Genomic DNA, 19645 nt, shown 5'->3' on the forward strand with positions numbered 1-19645 from the left:
AAATGCAAGGGTCAGACACTTAGACGGTTATTTCAACAACGCTTACAAGATTTAGCCCAGAAACTGTAGCAAAACTACAGGAAAAGTGTGAAACCCATTTTATTGGATTCTACTCAGAAAGAGGATTCGAACCCAAGTGATTTCACATTTTTCTAATTTTTCCTCGATTTAAGATGAATTTCCCCAAGCTTCTGTTGATTTAGAAAAGATAAAAGAGTCGGATCGGGAAAAACTTACGATCTGACCCTTAGACCTAAGGAATAACTGTACCGGGGTCCTCAGACTTAACACAGAGAAGTCCCTGAAATTTTACACAGATACCCTTGGTCAAAAGGAAAGGATACAGCCGAGCCCTCGGGCGAGGCGGACAAGGGTCGGACGAAACAGATAGGGGTCGGGTGAAACGGACAGGGGTCAGGCGAAACGGAAAGGGGTCGGGCGAAACGGAAAGGGGTCGGCAGCTTACCTTTGGTCTTACCGACGAAAACTTGGGGTCGGGAAGAAGCAAGCTCAGGCGGAATGACAAAAGGCGCTAAGTTTCGGGCGGCGGTGGCGCTGCTTGAGGGCAACAAGCACACTCTAGCACAGCGCGAAGGAAGGCAAAACGGCTGGCGAGGTGTTGGGCGGAAGGGGAGCTCCATAGAGAGCTCAGGCGGCAGCACTTGCGCGTGAAGCAGAGAAGTGTGCGGCGACGAGTGCGCTGGAGAAGAACAAGCAAGCAAGGGTGGCAAGGCGGTGGTGGCAAAAGGGAACTCCGGTAAGAGGCTTCGGTACCCCTTTTATAGCTACGCGGAAGAGAAAGAGTTCGAGCGGCGCGAGGATAAGATCGAGAGACAAAGGAGTGCTCTGCTGTGGCGGCGATTGGTCGGCATCTCCATTGGCCGGCGAAGAGGAGCTCCGGGGAGAGGATCTTACAGCATTGGGCACTGAAGATAGCGCTAGGCAGGCGCGGTTTTGCCGGACGGAAGGACTGGTGAGGTCGAGCCTGTGCCTGGTCGCGTCAAGCGCCGGATTGGGTGCGGCAACTCGGTATTGGCGGACAGGAGGGAGAGAGGGGCACTGCAGGCGAGGGTGCTGCAGGCGAGGTGACAGGGCGAGCGATGCGACGCGAGCATGCGCGTACTAGCGGCTCTGCCGCGGCACACGACTGGCGAGGCGGGGGAAAAAGAGTTGTCACTGCCTGCGCGGTGGTTGGCGAAGGCGGTATCGTCACGGGGCGCGCGCGTGGGCAGCGCGACTGAGGTATGACGGAAAAGCCGGAAGGAGTTGGGGCGCGGGCGGGGATCCTGGTGAGGAGATGCACACGGGAGGCGAGGCAGACTAGCGCGGCCAAATCTTCGGTCGCAGCAGCGGCAGCTTCGGCGCGCGATTGGGAAGGAGGCGCGCTGATCCATCGTGTTGCGGCCAGCGACTGGGCGAGACGATGAGGTCACACCACGTGGCGGCGGCACTCTGAAATAGGGCGCACGCAAGCTCTGGCGCGCTTGGCTCGAGAGATCCACGGGATCCTTTTTCTGGATCCATTTTCCAGCCTCTTGATCTCCCAAGTTCCAATCTTCACCACTTTGACTCCCTTAACAAGAGTTGTAGAACACCAGCTAAGGTCCAACTTTTGTAATTGGATCGAGCTCAAAGACGCAGTGGATTCGTAGATCCAAAGCTCCAAAGTTGGAAGGAACACTGGTTTCGGGACTTAAAGAAAACGACGGTTTGCTGGGTTTCAGGGGTCGGGGCTGATTTGAACTGCAGATTTGGGAAGTTTCAGAGATGGATTGGAGCAAGGTCCAATTAACAAAGCTAAAGCAGGGACTTCGTTCTCCAACTTCTAACAAGAGTTTTCTTGGTGTCCTGCTCAACTTTCCAAAGATAAACCCTCCCTAAGGCGCTAGGTTGGGTTGAAAACCAGACTTAGCCGGTATAGCTCAAGAAAAGCTGAGTCAACCAGATTAGGGAACTTGTTTTAAGATTAAACTCGGCTTATTTAATCCAGATCATTACACCATCCCGCGTGGGGGTCGGGCTCCGCGTCGCCGGTGACCGCAGGCGCCGCATCTCACCGTCCAGCGCCTCCCGCACGGCCTCCGATGCCTTCAGTTGCTCGCCCTCCGCCGACCCTGCCTCCTCCGCCCGGCCCTGTCGGCGTGCCATGCTGCCTCCGCAAGCCCCGCCTCCTTGCGCCAGATCCGCCTCGCCTGCTCTGGAGGTCGAATGTGATGGTGGCCGGTAGCCGCCCGAGCTCCGCCGGCACCCCATCGAAGAGGTGCTTCCCAAACAGGCGGGCAGCGGGAGCGATGGGCGGAGCGAGGAAGAAGGCGGAGATGGCGCGCGGGTGGAGCGCGTGGAAGGCGAGCGGGGGGAAAGGGAGCACTGGGAGGGGCAGTGCGCCGGCGAGGGAAGAGGGAAAAGGAGGGGCACTTGGGTCATTTGCCACCAAATATGCTAAACTTTAGCATACTATCCAAACACCTTAAGATGCTAAAGTTTAACACTCCATTTGAGGGTGTTAAACTTTAACACCTTGTTAAACTTTAACACCCCCTTCTCAAACAGGGCCTAAATGCGACGGTGTTTTGAACTTTGCTCACTTTCGAGCAGAGGGGTGTTTGGATTCTTGCTAAAGCTTAGCTCGGGTCGAATGTTTGGAGGTTAATTAGGATCATTAAATGTAGACTAATGATAAAAATAATTGTATAAATGAGGGCTAATTCGCGAGATGATTAAATGTAGACTAATGATAAAAAATAATTGTATAAATGAGGGCTAATTCGCGAGATGAATCCATTAAGCCTAATTAATCTATGATTAGCACATGTTTACAGTAACATCACATGTGATAATCGTGAACTAATTATGTTTAATGGATTCATCTTGCAAATTAGCTCCCATTTATGTAATTATTTTTATTATTAGCTTATGTTTAATCTTCCTAATTGGTATCAAATATCCGATGTGACCTGAGCTAAACTTTAACAAGGAACCAAACACTCCCTTAGCAGATTTTAGCTACTCTTGGCTGGCTAATGGCTAAAGTTCTTTTTGGGCTTGGGCTAAAATTTAGCAATGTTAGTGAGCTAAAATTTAGTCCACTAACTTTTAGCAAAGGGAACCGCCTGAGTTGTTGTCTACTGGTGTGGTGCGGACAATGGCTGCATTCGTCAATTTGTGACTAGTAGTGGTTCTTGTTGGTTTGCAGTACGAGTAGACTTGGCACCGACTACTTGTGCAGATGCCGTGTGGGCCTGCATTAGCAATGCGGAGACCAGCCAGTCAAACCTATTTCGGCGGCAGGCCGGCAGCTTCTTCTCTTCCACTCGCTGACCCGCGGCCGGTTCCTCTTCACCACGTCCATTCTTTCCATTCCTCTTGGCATTGGCAACAAGCAACGTTCGATTGCCAGCCGGCACAGGGTTCAGCCATGGATGCCGCTGCTTTCCTCTACTCCTCCCGTCTTCCAATTCCAATTTGGCTCGCCATCTCCGTCCTCGTGGCGTTCCTCCTCCCTGTCGTGCTCACCCAGGACCCCAACCTCTGCGCGACCAAGGCGAACGGCAGGTACGCCTGCCCCCTCCTGCTCCACCTCCACCTCCAGCCGCGGCGTCGCCTTCGAGGCCAACCTGCTCCGCCTCCGGGACTCCCTCCGGGACATGGCCGCCGCCAACGCCAGCTTCCTCAACGCCACCTTCGGCGCGGGAGGGGACGGCGGGGACACGGTGTACGGCCTCGCCACGTGCCTCGCGGACGTCGAGATGCCGGCCTGCGCCGCCTGCCTGGCGGGCGCGGCCGCCGAGGTGGCGGGGACGCGATGCGGGAGCCGCAGGGACATGGTGCTCTGGTACCCGCAATGCCTCGTGCGCTACGACAACACTAGCTTCTTCGGCGCCGCAGACACGTCAGCCGACCGCCGCCTCAGCGTGCCCAACCCGAACAACTTCTCCGACCCGGCGGTCCTCGGCGAGGCGCGCGAGAGGCTGGGCGGCCGGATGCTCGCCGCGGCGGCGGGATCGCCGGTCCGGCTCGCGTTCGGCGACGAGCGGGTCACCGCCAACACGACGCTGCACGGGCTGGCGCAGTGCACGGAGGACCTGACCGCCGAGGAGTGCACCCGCTGCCTGGCGACGCACATGGTCTGGCTTGGCGTCTGCTGCGCGGACATGGACGGCGTCCGGCTCATCGGGCCCAGCTGCTACCTGCGCTACGAACTCTTTGCGTTCGAGCCCGCCACGACGCCGTCCATGGCGCCGCTCGCCGAACCGCCGCCGCCATCTGCACCAGGAGCTCCTTCTGGGACTGGGACTGGGAGCTCCTCATCCTCGAAGAAAAAGACCAGGAGCTGTGAGTATCCGATTATTGTCAATTGGATTCTGTTTCGATCCTCTTGGCTCATCGACCATCGCAAATGCGAATTTGTGATTTGTTGATGCAGACGTACTAGCAGGAGCATTGGGTGGAGTGCTGGTTCTTCTTCTCGGGGCTTGCCTAATAACAACATGGTGGTACAAGAAGAAGGGATCGTCAGGCAGGAAGAGGATGGAGTCGCTTCTGCAGCAGCACCAGCAGTATCCGCGGAGGTACAGCTACGCGCAGCTGAAGCGGATGACCGGATCCTTTGCGCACAAGCTGGGCCAGGGCGGCAATGGCGAGGTGTACAAGGGAAGCCTACCCGACGGGCGCGAGGTGGCGGTGAAGATGCTCAAGGAGGCCAAGGTGGACGGCGAGGAGTTCATTAACGAGGTGGCCAGCATCAGCCGGACCTCGCATGTGAACGTGGTCACGCTACTGGGCTTCTGCCTGGAAGGATCGGGGCCCAGATCCAAGAGGGGCCTTGTCTACGAGTTCATGCCCAACGGCTCGCTGGAGAGGTACACCGCCGGCGGCGACCTCGGGTGGGAGCAGCTGCTGGGCATCGCCGTGGGCATCGCGCGGGGGCTCGAGTACCTCCACCGCGGGTGCAACGCCCACATCGTGCACTTCGACATCAAGCCCCACAACATCCTCCTGGACGCGGAGCTCCGCCCCAAGATCTCCGACTTCGGGCTGGCCAAGCTGCGGCCCCAGAGGGACAGCACCATCCCCGTGTCCATTACCGGGGCCAGGGGCACCGTCGGCTACATCGCGCCGGAGGTGTTCTCCAGGCAGGTCGGGTTGGGGGCGGTTACCAGCAAGTCCGACGTCTACAGCTATGGCATGATGGTGCTGGAGATGGTCGGTGCAAGGAGGACCACCGTCAACAATGGTGTGGGTTCGGTAACCACCGGGGCGAGCAGCGGCAGCAGCAGCTACTTCCCGGAGTGCCTGTACCAAGATCTGGACGGGTTCTGCGCGAGCGCCTGTGGGCCTGACGAGAAGGTGGGCACTGCGGAGGTGGTGAGGAAGATGGTGATCGTCGGCCTCTGGTGCATCCGGATGTCTCCTTCCGATCGCCCGTCCATGAGCAGGGTCGTCGAGATGTTGGAGAAGACCACGCCGGAGCTAGAACTGCCGCCAGAGGCACGGGCAGCAGAGGCAGCAGGCAGCACAGGAGCAGCAGCCTCTTCTTGACTCTCCTTCGTGGAGAACGTGTGGCCCGACAAACGCATAAGGCGGCCCACTTGACTTGGTCTGGCCCATGCGCGCCTCGTAGGCCAGCCACAATTGATGATCTCCCTCTCTTGCGCGCATCTTTTTTTTTTTGACTGAAACCGCGTCGCTGTCCTGTCAAAATATTGTGCCACGTGATGCTGATGTCACATATAAATTATGAGCCGTACGATATCAAAATATTGTGCCACGTCAATCTGATGTCACTACCTTGTTAGAGTTATTGTTATCCACAAGCCGTTCTACCTTTTTTTTTAAAAAAAAACGAGATTGCACAACTGACTTGGTTGGGCTTTTCGGCCGAACAAGCCCATAAGGCGGCCCATATGACGGATTTGTAATTTAGCATGTGTTTTATTTTGGGACGAAGTGGGTTGGGTTGGAGCCGACCCACTTTTGCGGGTTGGAGCTAACCCATCTTATGTTTGGATGAATGGTTGGAGCCGACCTAGTATTTTGTTTGGTTGGAGAGGTTGAGAAGGTTGGATGGATGTCCTTTTAACACCGTTAGTGGTGGGTCCCACCTGTCAACCGTAGGACCTACCTGTCAGCCTCTGTTTTTTTCCCTCTCCCTCCCATCTTCTTCCTCCTCTCCTCCCGCACGGCTCCTCCCCGGCCGGTCCTCAGCCGCCGACGCGCCCCCCCCCCGATCCTGCTCCCTGCGCCGCCGTCCCCCAACTGCGCCGCCACCCCTGCCTCCCCAGCTCCGCGCGCGCCGCCCCGTGCCTCCCCAGCTCCCTGCGCCGCCGCCCCTGCCTCCCCAGCGGCCCAGCTCCCTACGCCGCCGCCGCCTGCCCAAATCCCGCCGCCGCCGGCGGCCTCATCTCCCTCCCCGCACCGGCATGAGGGGCCGCGGCCATGGGGGCGTCGCAGAGGTGGAGGACCTGCGCCGCCAGCCATGGAGTAGGCGGCTCCGCCACCACCTTCCTGCGCCCGCCACCGCGCCACTCGTCCCCGGTCCCGGCTCCTCCCAGCGCCGCTCGTCGCCCAGCGGCGACCGCGCCAGCGCGCAGGCGAGACGACGGAGCGAACGGCGTGGGACTGGGTCCGCGCGGTCCCTCCAAATCGGCGGTATGCACTCGACCCGGACAAAAGGGGAATATTCCCCGTCTGGGTCGAACCCAACCCACTCCGTTCTGAACCAAACACGGGACGACGAGGGTTCGACCCATTCCAACCCACCTCGACCTAGTAACCAAACACACGGTTAGAGAACCTGAGGAATCATGTCAGAACAACACTCTAGTCGTTCGAATCCCGAAAGTGGCTAGGGCAGATGAAGTGAGGAACTAAGAGCAACTCCAAGAGTATCCTAAAAAATTCTTCCCCAAAACTATGTATTGGGGATTCTCCTAAAAAAAATTTCCCCCAAAAACATATCAGTCCACAGCAGATCGCTAATAAATAGCCCCCAATATTTCAAACACAGGCCACGTCATCATATTGGGCCCATCGGAAGGGACGCGCGGGCGTGCGGGAATCAGGATTGGGGGAGGAACGCCAACGCTAAAATATACACGGTGGCAGGCTGTTTTTTAGCGTCGCTAAAAAATTGAGGAAGGTTTAGGTGGATTGTTGGAGTTCATTTTTTCTCTCTTTTTTCCTAAAAAAAAGTATTGAGGGTAAGATTAGCAGTCTCTTGCTCTAACTGGACCAATTCCACCCGTAATGTCATCTCCAAAGATCGTGTCGAAGGTGGCAGCGTATAGCTCAAAGGGGTGTTGCCTCAGATCATTACAGATAACGTCATCATGGCCTATGAGTGCCCGCATTTCATGAAAAAAGAAGAAAGCGCGAGATATCAGATGAAAAAGAAGAAAGAGCGAGATCTCGGATGTCGTGCTCTGAAACTGGATGTGGGAAGGCTTTTACGATCGCGTGGATTGGGATACCTACGCGCTATCATGGTTCCGTTGGGCTTGATCATGCGCTTGGTAATTTTATTTAACGGTGAACGGCTTGAACAATCTCACTCGTCGAGGGGATCCGTGAAGATGATGATCCTATCTCTCCTTATTTTGTTCCTTTGGCAGCTTAAGAAATCAAACCATCGGGTATTAAAGTGGCTCCGTCGGCTTCGGTGGTAAGCCGCCTTCTCTTCTGCGGATGATAGCATGCTATTCTTCAGAGCAAATAGAGAGAGTGATCAATATATGCATTCCCAATTACCCTTAATCATTTCACCACCGGAGTAAAGTGTGTTAAGTGCTCAGTTGGAAACTTGTACAAAATAATCAAGCACTGGTAGAGGTCGAGAGCAGACTAAAAAGTTAAACCCCGTCCTTGTGTTTCATCTTCTTTGTGTCCAGTGGATTTCTTTCTGCCACTCTAATCTCCATTATAACTTGCAATTCTATCGCACCACCCGCTGTTGTTTCTTTTCGGCGGTCAATTGCCTATAAATAACTTTAAAGTACAAACAAAAAAAAGAAGATCATAAGAAAAAATGTGCAATGGCCTACTAGAAAAGAAAACAGAAAAAGGGAGCACTTCAGGCCAAATTATTATAAAATTAAGCGTACCAATCCAAATCTCCTTTCCGCTGTTCGAAGCATTCTCTCTTTTCACAGCTTTGGAGTAATGCTGGTTCCATTAACATGAGCTGTGTCTGTGTGCTGTGAAGTACTCGAGTGGCACATGAAACAGGAACAAAACGTGTGTCACAGTTTGTAAAATGCCACGGGGAGAACGCGAGCAGCACCGAGGCCAGTCGTGGATTTGGGCATCAGGCCGGCACGCCGACGCGGCGCTCCCGTCATATCTCCCGGTTCCAGGCTCCCAGCGCCACACGACCCAGGCTCCATGGATTGTTTTCCAGATCCTCGTCCTCCCTGCTCGAGCCTTGAGCCGTGCTGATGGTGGGGAAAAAAAAAAAGGCGTGGACGAACGGCCACGGCCGCCGGTGGTGCGTTCCCGCATGGCGATCCGGCGATCCGGGTCGCCGGCCACCGCGGCAGGCACGGCAACAGAACCAGCCAGCCGTTTTCTTCTGCCACTCCATTTACAAGCGACGCGCCATTGCTGCTGCTGCATCTGCCAGCCTGTTGTGCAACAAAGGGCACGCACCATTTCTGATCCCCCCGGTGCTACTGCTACGGGTGCCACCTACTACCTGACCGTGCATGACCGCATGAGGCTGGCCGGGTGATCTCACCATGACTCGGATCCAACGTTTTAGTGATGCCCCGTGGAGGACGATGATCACCTCTGACTTCTTTACACACCTGCCGATCCGTCCGGTCCTGCGGTGCAGCCCTTTTTCCGTGTGAAAAAAAAAACACTGTCTCCATCGAAGGTTTTTGCAGTAAACCTATGACGGCGGTTGCGGTGATGCGCCGGCCTCACACTGACCGACCCACCGCGAGTCGCTCGAGCCACCGCATACGCATTATCTTGCAATTTTCTCCCTCACCAAACGCTCTCGGATTTGGTGTCTTTGGAGCAGAGAGTGAAAAGCAACCAGAGCTGCGTGTGGTTGCTTGCTTGGTCTGCACTCGTGCAACCACTGCGCTGCATCGCTCCTTGTAACCTCGAGTCCTCGAACGTTTGGATCAAACGGAGGAGCAAAGCACAAGTTCAGAAACAGCATGGCTGCTCTGCTTGCTTGATCCTGCCTGTTGCGCCCTGCTTCTGACAATGTGTGCTGACTTCGAATTGTTCCCACAGCAAACCAGAATCTCGCAGGTTGCAGCTGCAGCAGTGAGCGTGAAGCATGTTTGGCTGGGACCTGAGACGCCTGACAAGTGAAAAGGTTTTTGGTTGTCAGCTCAGGTGGCTGGTGCGGCGTCAGAACCCAGAACTCAGAACCGGACGCGGGGGAGGCGCGAGCTGCGACGGTATCACGGTTCACCCGCACACACGCAAGCACAAAACGTGTTACTTGAAAAAGTGCAGAGTGACATGATCGTGGTAGGCTCCAGCAATCATCAGCATCACAACACGTTGAGACTGCCTCGAGGCACCGGGTCTATGTCTAACACACTGCCGCCGTCGATATAGAAGATTGCAGCGATGTGCGGGCCCGATTATTTTGTGGATCGCCTCAATTCTCATGTCCGTGCACGCCATTGAAGCAGTCGTTCTCGGACGTTGCTCGTCAGAAACTTCAGCGAAAAATCCATCGAAATGCATGTCCCATAACCAACTAACCAAGGCGTCTCCAGTTCTGCACGTTCAGAGCCTGGACCCTGACGGCGTCGCCGCTTCCGATGCACACCCATCAGCATTCAGCCATCACTATACAGACCAGGTCGCGCCGACGGCCGAGCCGCCGCGTTCGCGGTCGGCCTTCCAGATGACCAGCCTCGGACGCTGTCATCATCGTGTCACTGCTGATGCGGTGGCGATCTCATCGGATCGTCCAGCGTCCAGCGTCCAGCGTCCGGTGGGGTGGACCGCGTCCACGGAGGAGGAGCCTCTCCTGCCACGCCATCCAGAAACCCGCCCGCGCCTCCCCCGCCGAATCCAACCCCCATCCATCCACCCCACCATCACCTCGGCTGTAGGCTGTAGCTTTCCACCGGTCATCCATCCCACCAAACGCCCGGGGATTTTTTTTTAAAATTTTCCGAAGAGAAAGCGACGCAGGGGTCATGGCGGACGACAAGGGGAAAAAATGGAGGATTGCGCGCACGGATTCCCCGGCTATAAAAGGCGCTCCACCCCCCACGAACTCACCAGCTCTCCACCAAGAGCTAATACCAGAATATACCGTAACACCACCGCACCACCACCTAACGCCGGCTGCTTGCTTTACACCGCGTCGTGCGTTCCCAGATCCGCCGAGTTCTTCGATCGCTCCAGCAAAGGTTGGTGCCCTGGATTTTGCCTCTTCTCCGTTTGGATTTTTGTGGTGGACCAATCGCGTGACGCGGTCGTCGTGCGGGGTTGCGTTGCGTGCAGATGAAGATCACGGTGCGGGGGTCGGAGATTGTGTACCCGGCGGCGGAGACGCCGCGTCGGCGGCTGTGGAACTCGGGCCCGGACCTGGTGGTGCCGCGGTTCCACACGCCCAGCGTCTACTTCTTCCGCCGGAAGGACGCGGAGGGGAACGACCTGGCGGCCGCGGACGGGAGCTTCTTCGACGGGGCACGGATGCGGCGCGCGCTGGCGGAGGCGCTGGTGCCCTTCTACCCGATGGCGGGGCGGCTGGCCCGCGACGAGGACGGCCGCGTGGAGATCGACTGCAACGCGGGCGGGGTGCTGTTCCAGGAGGCGGACGCGCCCGACGCCACCGTCGACGACTTCGGCGACTTCGCGCCCACCATGGAGCTCAAGCGCCTCATCCCCACCGTCGAGTACACCGACGACATCTCCGCCTTCCCGCTCCTCGTGCTCCAGGTAACAAACCGATCGATCGATCACACCTCCTCGTCGGTTGCTATTACATTTCGCTAGGATTTTCGTCTAGGCAGGGTCTAAACAGAGTTGCGTGAGAGTGAGATTGTGAAAAGATGAGGTTATCTGAATCCACGACGACGCGAGTGCCCACAGCCCACGACGTCTCAGTCAACGGAGGCACACCGCAGACCCAGACGCAGACGCGTCATAGCTGTTGGGTGCCTCTCTCGTTTTGTCCGGGTCGGCGCATGTGCGCGGTGTGCCGGTGCCGACGGCACGTGGGCGGGCGACGTGGCGCCGACGCTGGTCGAACTCTGCTTGACGTTGCTCGCACGCTGCTCTGCCGTATTTTTTCTGGCGGGTTGGCGGCCGGCCGTCACCGTACTGTCGGCTGTACTTCCGTCCCGTGGGAAGACAGATGTTGGAACGAGCCTTGTTCAGCCACGAAAAAATACCGATGCTATTTTTGAGGAGGTGCTCTGGAAACAGAGTATCTACCTCACGAAAAATGCAACCAAAGCTTCTCTGACATTTCATGCAAGAAGCCAGTAGGATCTCGTCAGATAGCAACGCTCTGGTGAGAAATCGTAGTCAACAAATGGGTTGCTGAGTCACACGTGCCGTGCCACATTTAATCGCTACGCTAATCTGTAGGTGAGAACGAGAATTCCATGTTTTGCCCACAGCAAACACTCTCGAGCTCGTGACTCTTCAAATATTACCAGAAATTTGTTTTTTCAACCTGTTGTAGACTCTTCAGATATTACAAAAAGTTGATTTTCCACCTTTTGTAGAATATATCAGCGTGCCTAGTTCTGGGAAACATTGCTGGAAGAGTGGAAACGTGCCGTTGCAACCTGTTACCTGTCCATGGAAACCCAAATTTATTGTTTCATGGTCGCGGACATAATATCTAGAGATCAGCTCGCTTTCTGTAGGTCTTTGCAGAGAAATTGTGTACTGGACTTAGCTCGCACACAATCGCGCATTCCATTATTGGTGCTGTTAGGCCCAAATATGACGTCCTTTTGCCTTCGCAAAGAAACCATTGTGACAGCAATGTGCTACCACTCTTGACTCTTTGAGCATGCATACCGTGGTCTATCTGCTAGCTTAATCTCACGGCAATCCCGGCACCACTAGATTGCCATTTCGTAGATGATAGATCTTCGCTTTCTTTCAACCGGCGGATGAATGCCCGGCACCTAACTATTTTGATATAACCGGCCCACATGATGGCATCTTATAACACATGCATGCATACCGAACACTTCCTTTTTATTTGTTTACTACGGCTGATAGATCATAACCATGCTCATCAGGTGCTACTTTTGCACCTCGCCGTGGTGTGACCCGGCAACCACACTTATGAGTAGCGTGGGCTGCTCCTTTCGTCGTCTGAACAGCGAAATGTTGCTGGGTGGTTGCGTTGCGTGCTAGGTGTTCGTTGCTTAGGATGCACACATGGCACGCTCGTTCAAAGAAAATGATAGCCTAACTGGAGCGCCAAAGAGACGGGGTCTTTTATAGAGACATTTCTTGAGACAGCAACCAACGTTTGGTGGCTTCTTCCGTTCTGGTCTGCAATTCTCTTGGCTTGGATATACGTAGCTGTCGTGTTTGGTCCATACTTAGCTGTTCATACATGATTACATGGCTGATATCAATCATTCAGTTACCATGATACCATGGTTAAGCATGTGAATGAATTATCCCATTCAGTTACCTATCCGCATCTATTGAGTGCATTGACCCCAAACCCATTCAGTGTGGCCTTACCCCTTGTGTTCTTAAATTTGATATCGAGTTATTGACATTTGACAAGCCAAAGACTTGCTTAGTTCAAAATTTTTGAAGCAATTTCTGCAACTAACCGAAGTTGGCGCGCATTTTTTGCTCCAGGTGACACACTTCAAATGCGGTGGCGTCGCGATCGGCGTGGGCATGCAGCACCACGTTGCCGACGGCTTCTCCGGCCTGCACTTCATCAACTCGTGGGCGGACCTCTGCCGCGGCGTCCCGATCGCCGTCATGCCCTACATCAACCGCTCCCACCTCCGCGCGCGTGACCCGCCGGCCCCGGCCTACCCTCACATCGAGTACCAGCCGGCTCCCGCCATGCTCTCCGAGCCTCCGCAGGCGCCCCTCACGGCGAAGCCGGCGGCGCCGCCCACCGCCGTTGCCATCTTCAGGCTGAGCCGCGCCGACCTCGGGCGCCTCCGCTCGCGGATCCCCGCGCGCGAGGGCGCGCCGCGGTTCAGCACGTACGCGGTGCTGGCAGCGCACGTGTGGCGGTGCGCGTCCCTGGCGCGCGGCCTCCCCGCCGACCAGCCCACCAAGATGTACTGCGCCACGGACGGGCGGCAGCGGCTGCAGCCGCCGCTCCCGGAGGGGTACTTCGGCAACGTGATCTTCACGGCGACGCCGCTGGCCGACGCCGGCACGGTGACGGCCGGGGTGGCGGAGGGCGCGGCGGTGATCCAGGAGGCGCTGGACCGGATGGACGACGGGTACTGCCGGTCGGCGCTGGACTACCTGGAGCTGCAGCCGGACCTGTCGGCGCTTGTCCGCGGCGCGCACACGTTCCGGTGCCCCAACCTGGGGCTCACCAGTTGGGTGCGCCTGCCCATCCACGACGCGGACTTCGGGTGGGGGCGGCCCGTGTTCATGGGCCCCGGCGGCATCGCGTACGAGGGGCTCGCCTTCGTCCTCCCCAGCGCCAACCGCGACGGCAGCCTGTCCGTGGCCATCTCGCTGCAGGCCGAGCACATGGAGAAGTTCCGGAAGCTCATCTACGACTTCTGATCTCCTTCACACACGAGCCATCCATCAGTAAGCGCAGGAGCAGCAGAATCGAAACAGGAGGGTGATCTTACAAGTTTACTAGGTTGCAGCAAGATTCTTTGATTGCACACATACTAGTTCCTGCACACGTTTTCCGTTCCTGCCTGCCCCTTTTGGGCTGGATGTACACGTTTTGTGCCGTATATGAGTCACGGGCCTGAACGGCCTGAGCAATTGTATGATGAACAATTTAATCAGTTCCTAATGAGACAGATTAATAAGGTTAATTATCTCTTGATCCATTTTTTAACAAAAAAATGTGTGCAGGAGTGCAGGACAGTGTTACGACCCTGAGAGTTCGAGATGGATCAATCAGTTTGAAATAGTACAATCTGTTCTTGTTTTACTTTCACACGTGCAAGTTGGACCTGAAAGTACAGTCTGAAGTCTGAACCTATTCCTTATCAAATAGCAATCTGCATAGGACTGAACCTACTTTCCAAACTAGTTGACGAATTGCTGCCCTCCAAACGGGCCGGCTCAATAATCTGGATGGAGAAGACACTGCACATGACACGGGCAGGGCACTGTGGGAAGAGCTCCATCCTCCCGCGACCCGTCGGTCTTCTTCCATGAACAGTTGCACTGTTGCAGCGATGGTCCAAGAAGTCCCCCCTCTTGTTAGGACCTCGGGACCCCATGCGCGGACAAGGTGGTGGCAAGAAGAAAGAAGATGAGGATTAGGTCGAGCTCCATTGATGTATCGGCTGAGCAGGTGTGGTGCGGGTTTGGCGGTTTGGCCGTGTGGGATTAAAGATCTGCTCACCCTAGCGACCGAAAGCTTACACGAAGGAACGCTGTTTAGTTGGTGGATGATTGGTGGGTGTCTGGTAACCCTGGCTGGTTGCAGGTTGGTGGTGACGCCGATGGGCTCCATGAGGAATTGCCCACGAGTCCATGTCCACGGCACGGTGCCTTGTGCAGTTGTGCTCGTGGTCAGCTCAAGTGGGCCCTCCTATACTCCTATCCTTGCCTGCTCGGTTGGGGGTTGGTGGGTCAGCCGGTGTCTGGATGATGCAGCAGTGCGGCACCTCGCGGCCATCGGGATGAAGCCATGGAGGCGTAGACCACTACTCAAACGTGATCCACCGTCTGCCCACCAAACCACACCTACGGGACTGTAAAACACTGGGAGTGGGAGCGACCGGCGAGAAAGTGCACCCGTGCGCGTGCGTGCTTCATCAACAAATAATAAAGCTATTCGATCGAACTTTTTTATTGGTCCACATGATGGCTGGCACGAGTATGTGAACGTTGCAATTTGCAAAGGTGGTGCTAGGATCGAACTTTAGGCGCGGCGGTGGACACTCGGAACATGCACCTACCACGATGTTCATCCAGTTCGCCTTCGTATCCACCCATCAATCCATCATGTTGATTGCTGCCGGCCATTGATGACAGCGTGTCAAGCTTCGGCGTTTTTTTTGAAAATATTTTTTTTATTTATTCATCTGTCGGAGGTCCAGTAAAATCACGAACTGCTAAAAACTTTACAAAATTCGGGAGGAGATCAAGCCAAACACATGACTGATCGGGGTCCCAACTCAAACCAGAACGAGCTAATTCATGTGCACACAGATTACAAGATTGTGGGGTAAAAGAAACTTCAACAGACACAAAATCTAGTTGAATAAGTTGCCATGCCTCCATAAGCAACGTACCAGCCGGTGATTGATCAAAACCCTTGACTTCAAAGCAGTGACTAGGTTCGAAGAATCACTTTCCAACTGAATTCTCGTCATACCTTGAGCTGAGATGGCCGTTAAAGCTGCAAGGCAAGCTTGAGCCTCTGCATAAAAAAGAATCATGAACTGATTCTAATCTCCCTGCTCCCGCCATTACTGCATTGCCGTTAGCATCTCTAACAATGAAGCCCCATCCTCCCGATTTCTGCTCCATGAGGAAAGCTCTATCAATGTTAATTTTGAAAACTTCCTCCGAAGGTGGATTCCATCTCTGTACTTTTTTACGATGCTTCTCAACTATTTTTTTTTAGCATAATACAAACCTCCCATGTCATGTTTCTTGCTTGGTGCACTACTTCTTTCACTGTTCTTCTCTGTTTACTAGCATTAACTTTGCTTGGTGCACTACTTCTTCCATTGTTCTTCTCTGTTTACTAGCATTAACTTTGTTTCTTGCATCCCACCATGACCATATTAGGATCATGGTCTTATATTTGTTTTCCTCCTCCATAGATAGTATACAGTTTGTTACCTCCTTGACATCTTTTAGGTCTACTAATTTCACCCTCACACCTTCCAGGTTCAACATCTGCCAGCATTTGCGCATGAATTTGCATTTAAAAAAACAATGGCTACCATCTTTATCCATCCTCAAACACATTTGACAGCGGGTGTCAACACCATCCATACCTCTTCTTTTAATATTCATCCGCAAAGGCAGACTATTATGCGTTAGGCGCCATAAAAAAATGTTTGATCTTAGAAGGGCATTCCAATTTCCATATTATTCCCCACTCTATCTGGTTTGCAGTTGCCGAAGGTGATGATGACTCACCTCTCTGTCTTGTGGCTTGCCGCTCCTGTTTGTCCTCCAAAGTGTGATACATCAATTTTACTGAAAATAGCCTTTTTGTGTCATACCATGCAAAAAATCCTCCATATTATTATTTATTGGGGTTGCAAGGATATGCTTCACATCCTCTTCTCGAAACACATCTTTGATTATAATTTTATCCCAGCCCCCTGTTAATGGATCAATAAGTTCTTAAACCTTTGTCAAGATGTTATGCCCTCCAGGAGTGATTGGCCTTCTCATCACACCTGTCGGTACCCAAGGATCTAACCAAATATTTATTTGTGATACATCACCGACCCTCCAAATTAAGCCCTCCTTTAGTGCTTGTACACCGCGAACAATGCTTCTTCAGGAGTATGAGATGCTTGGAGCCTCTGTCACGTCAAGTAATTTTCTATTCTCAAAATATTTTGCTCGCAGGACTTGGGCACATAAACAATCTGGATTAATCAGTAATCTTCATCCTTGCCTTGCTAACATTGCCAAATTAAAAAGGTGGAGATCTCTATATCCCAAACTCCATTTCTTTTTTCATTGACACAAAAAATCCCGGGGCAACCAATGCATCTTATTTTCTTTATCTTGTAGTGTCCACCAGTATCTACAAATCATCGTACTGATTTCATCACATAAGGTTTTGGTGAGGTCAAAACAGGACATTGCGTATGTGGGGATCGCCTGCGCTATGGCCTTGATTATGATCTCTTTGCCAGCTTTTGAAAGCAGCTTTTCCTTCCGGCCTTGAGTTCTTTGCCAGACCCTTTCTTTCAAATATGCAAAAGTTTTTGCTATTGATTTTCCCATATAAACTGGAAGACCCAAATACTTATCATTTCTTGCCTCTGTTGCAATGTCCAGGACTGCCATTAACTGAAGCTTGTCAGATGCCTTAGTATTCTTGCTAAACATCACCGATGATTTATCTTTGTTGATAGTTTGCCCCGAGCATTCCTCAGACAAGGTGAGACTATTTTGCAGATGATGTGCACTTCAATCATCAATTTTCAAAAGTAGCAATGAGTCATCTACAAACAGAAGGTGGTTGATGCTCGGTGCCTCTTGACAGACCCTTATACCAGTTAAGAAACCATTAGCTTCAACTGCATTCAACAAGGCAGAAAAACCCTCATCATAGATCAGGAATAAATAAGGAGATAGAGGGTCACCTTGTCTCAAACCATGTTTTGGTGAAATTTCCTCAGTAAGCTCACCATTTATCTTGATGCGGTAAGAGACTGTAGAAATACATCTCATTATAATGTCCACCCATCTTCTTGCAAAACCCAATTTCATCATCATTTTTTCCAAAAAAAGACCATTCCACTCGGTCATATGCTTTACTCATGTCTAATTTCACTACTGCATAACCATCTACACCAGATCTTTTTGCTTGTAGGAAGTGAGTAAATTCATAAGGTAAAAGTACATTATCTGTTATGAGCCAGCCAGGCACAAAGGCACTCTAGTTTAGGAGGATAACCTCGGACAAGATCAGTTTTAGTTGATTTGAAATTATCTTTGATGTAATTTTGTACACCACATTGCACAGACTGATAGGCCTTAGGTCTTTAACCTTTTACGGGTTTTCCACTTTTGGTATTAGCACAACAACAGTATCATTCCATCCACATGGTATTTCTCCCCCGTACAAAAAGTTTTCCACTTCCTTTGTAATGTCATCCCCAATGATGTCCCAATATTGTTTGTAAAACAAGGCTGGCATGCCATCAGCTCCAGGTGCCTTCACATCACCAATATTGTCCAAAGCTTATTTAATTTCATCATTGCTGAACTCTTTCAGTAGCATATCATTCATCTCTGGCGATACTTTGGGATTAACTTGTTGTAGCAGCTCATAAGTTATGTCGCCTGCATGGTATTCAAAAAGATTTTTATAATCATCAGTGATATAAGTGAACATCCCTATCATCTCTGCCTCGATGCTCCCATCCTCCTTCACTAAACTTTTAATTTTGTTCCTCTTCTTTCTTTCCGATGCATATTGTTGAAAATACTTTGTATTACGATCTCCCTTTTCTAACCAATGGGCATATGCACGTTGTCGCCAATAGAGTTCTTTTTGCTCCTCCAATTTCTCCAATTTATATTTTAGAATTTCCTCCCTAGCTACATTTTGTGCATTTAGAGAGCTCTTCCGACACTCCTCCAGAGCACGTCGAGCTTGTTTGATTCTCTTCTCAAGATCACCCAAGATATTCCTACTCCAATCCCAAAGGTCTGTAGCAACCTCTCTAAGAGCATCCTTGTGGCGGAACCGCCCAAATTAACCTGACTAAAATGCATTGAAGTCGCCTAACACGCGATTATGCACTTTAAGCAAGTCAACCTGGTCGACCGTCAGATTTCATCCGATTAACCACCTGAACAGGATCGAGAAGCATCGCTCATGTGAAGGTGAGTAGCACAGAGATTACAACATTCCATCACATAACTTAGTCTCTTAAATTATTACATCAGAATTCTGAAATTCAAAATAAGATGCAAGGTTCAAAAAGTCAATTAAAACAAGCGGAAGCTAAATGTCGATACATGACATCACGACGGAGCCGATCATGACATCAAAAATTCCTTCCCTCGCCATCCGAGGAGGGATCCCACTCGACTGTCCAGCCCGGAGGGAGCTGGGTAGGCCAAGTGGTGCCAGCAACCAAACTATTGACATCACTTGAAAAGATTAAGCCACAACAAGGCTGAGCAACTAGTACTCAGCAAGACTGACCCGTCGGGTGATAGCTCTTTTCACCAAAACTTAAACATGAAAGGCTTTCTGGCTTTGGGTTTGCTTTGCCAAAAGCGTCTACAGTTGGTCCTTACCTTCAATATTTTAGCTCATATTCTACGTTCTTCATCCAGTCTAGATTAGCAACTATTCTAAGCAAGCATAGTTTCCAAGCAATTTATGACAAGCATCAACTTAATCTCTTAATCATGTTTCATCGTTACTCAGTGCAGAATAGTGATCAAGTAGTCCCAAACTGTGAGAGGCAGACGAATCGATTTGAATTTATTAACCATGCATGGCAAACCTAATCTCACGACATCTGCGCACCACGAAGGGTCGCTTCATTTGTCAGCCGTCCCCATCGATCCCTTAGGCACGTGTCAGGGCCAACTGCCTTTGGCATGCAATGCTCCATAATCTCGGCCTCTATCGTACTATGACCGCACTTGCACCCACATGATGCACCATGGGAACGACGTTCCAAGGATAGCCGGAGGGCATGCCACGCCCCAGTTCAATCAGGTACTAGGCTTCCCCATCCCATACTACGTATGAGATTAGTACTTTCAAACACTTGATCACGAACGCCGACACATTTCG

General features: G+C 52.5%; 2 protein-coding genes across 2 annotated transcripts; both read left to right on the forward strand.

The window, feature by feature from the left end:
• Nucleotides 1–3289: 3289 nt before the first annotated feature.
• On the forward strand, nucleotides 3290–5773 carry LOC117843045 (cysteine-rich receptor-like protein kinase 10). Its single transcript, XM_072294000.1, has 2 exons — nucleotides 3290–4332; nucleotides 4424–5773. The coding sequence occupies exons 1-2, from the start codon at nucleotides 3420–3422 to the stop codon at nucleotides 5536–5538; spliced, it is 2028 nt and encodes a 675-aa protein (XP_072150101.1). The 5' UTR covers nucleotides 3290–3419; the 3' UTR covers nucleotides 5539–5773.
• Nucleotides 5774–10154: 4381 nt separating this feature from the next.
• Nucleotides 10155–13991, forward strand: LOC117861549 (hydroxycinnamoyltransferase 2). Its single transcript, XM_034745122.2, has 3 exons — nucleotides 10155–10385; nucleotides 10480–10917; nucleotides 12820–13991. The coding sequence occupies exons 1-3, from the start codon at nucleotides 10170–10172 to the stop codon at nucleotides 13720–13722; spliced, it is 1557 nt and encodes a 518-aa protein (XP_034601013.1). The 5' UTR covers nucleotides 10155–10169; the 3' UTR covers nucleotides 13723–13991.
• The last annotated feature ends 5654 nt before the right edge of the window (nucleotides 13992–19645 follow it).

The sequence above is a fragment of the Setaria viridis genome, chromosome 1, assembly GCF_005286985.2.
Source record: "Setaria viridis chromosome 1, Setaria_viridis_v4.0, whole genome shotgun sequence".
Taxonomy (NCBI): Eukaryota; Viridiplantae; Streptophyta; class Magnoliopsida; order Poales; family Poaceae; genus Setaria; species Setaria viridis.

Excerpts from the sequence above, each read along its gene's own strand:
- LOC117843045 (XM_072294000.1), top strand. The coding sequence starts at position 3,420 with ATGCCGCTGCTTTCCTCTACTCCTCCCGTCTTCCAATTCCAATTTGGC. Across the intron at positions 4,333-4,423 it reads GAAGAAAAAGACCAGGAGCT|ACGTACTAGCAGGAGCATTG; the intron begins GTGAGTATCCGA and ends TTGTTGATGCAG.
- LOC117861549 (XM_034745122.2), top strand. The coding sequence starts at position 10,170 with ATGGCGGACGACAAGGGGAAAAAATGGAGGATTGCGCGCACGGATTCC. Across the intron at positions 10,386-10,479 it reads CTTCGATCGCTCCAGCAAAG|ATGAAGATCACGGTGCGGGG; the intron begins GTTGGTGCCCTG and ends CGTTGCGTGCAG. Across the intron at positions 10,918-12,819 it reads TCCCGCTCCTCGTGCTCCAG|GTGACACACTTCAAATGCGG; the intron begins GTAACAAACCGA and ends TTTTTGCTCCAG.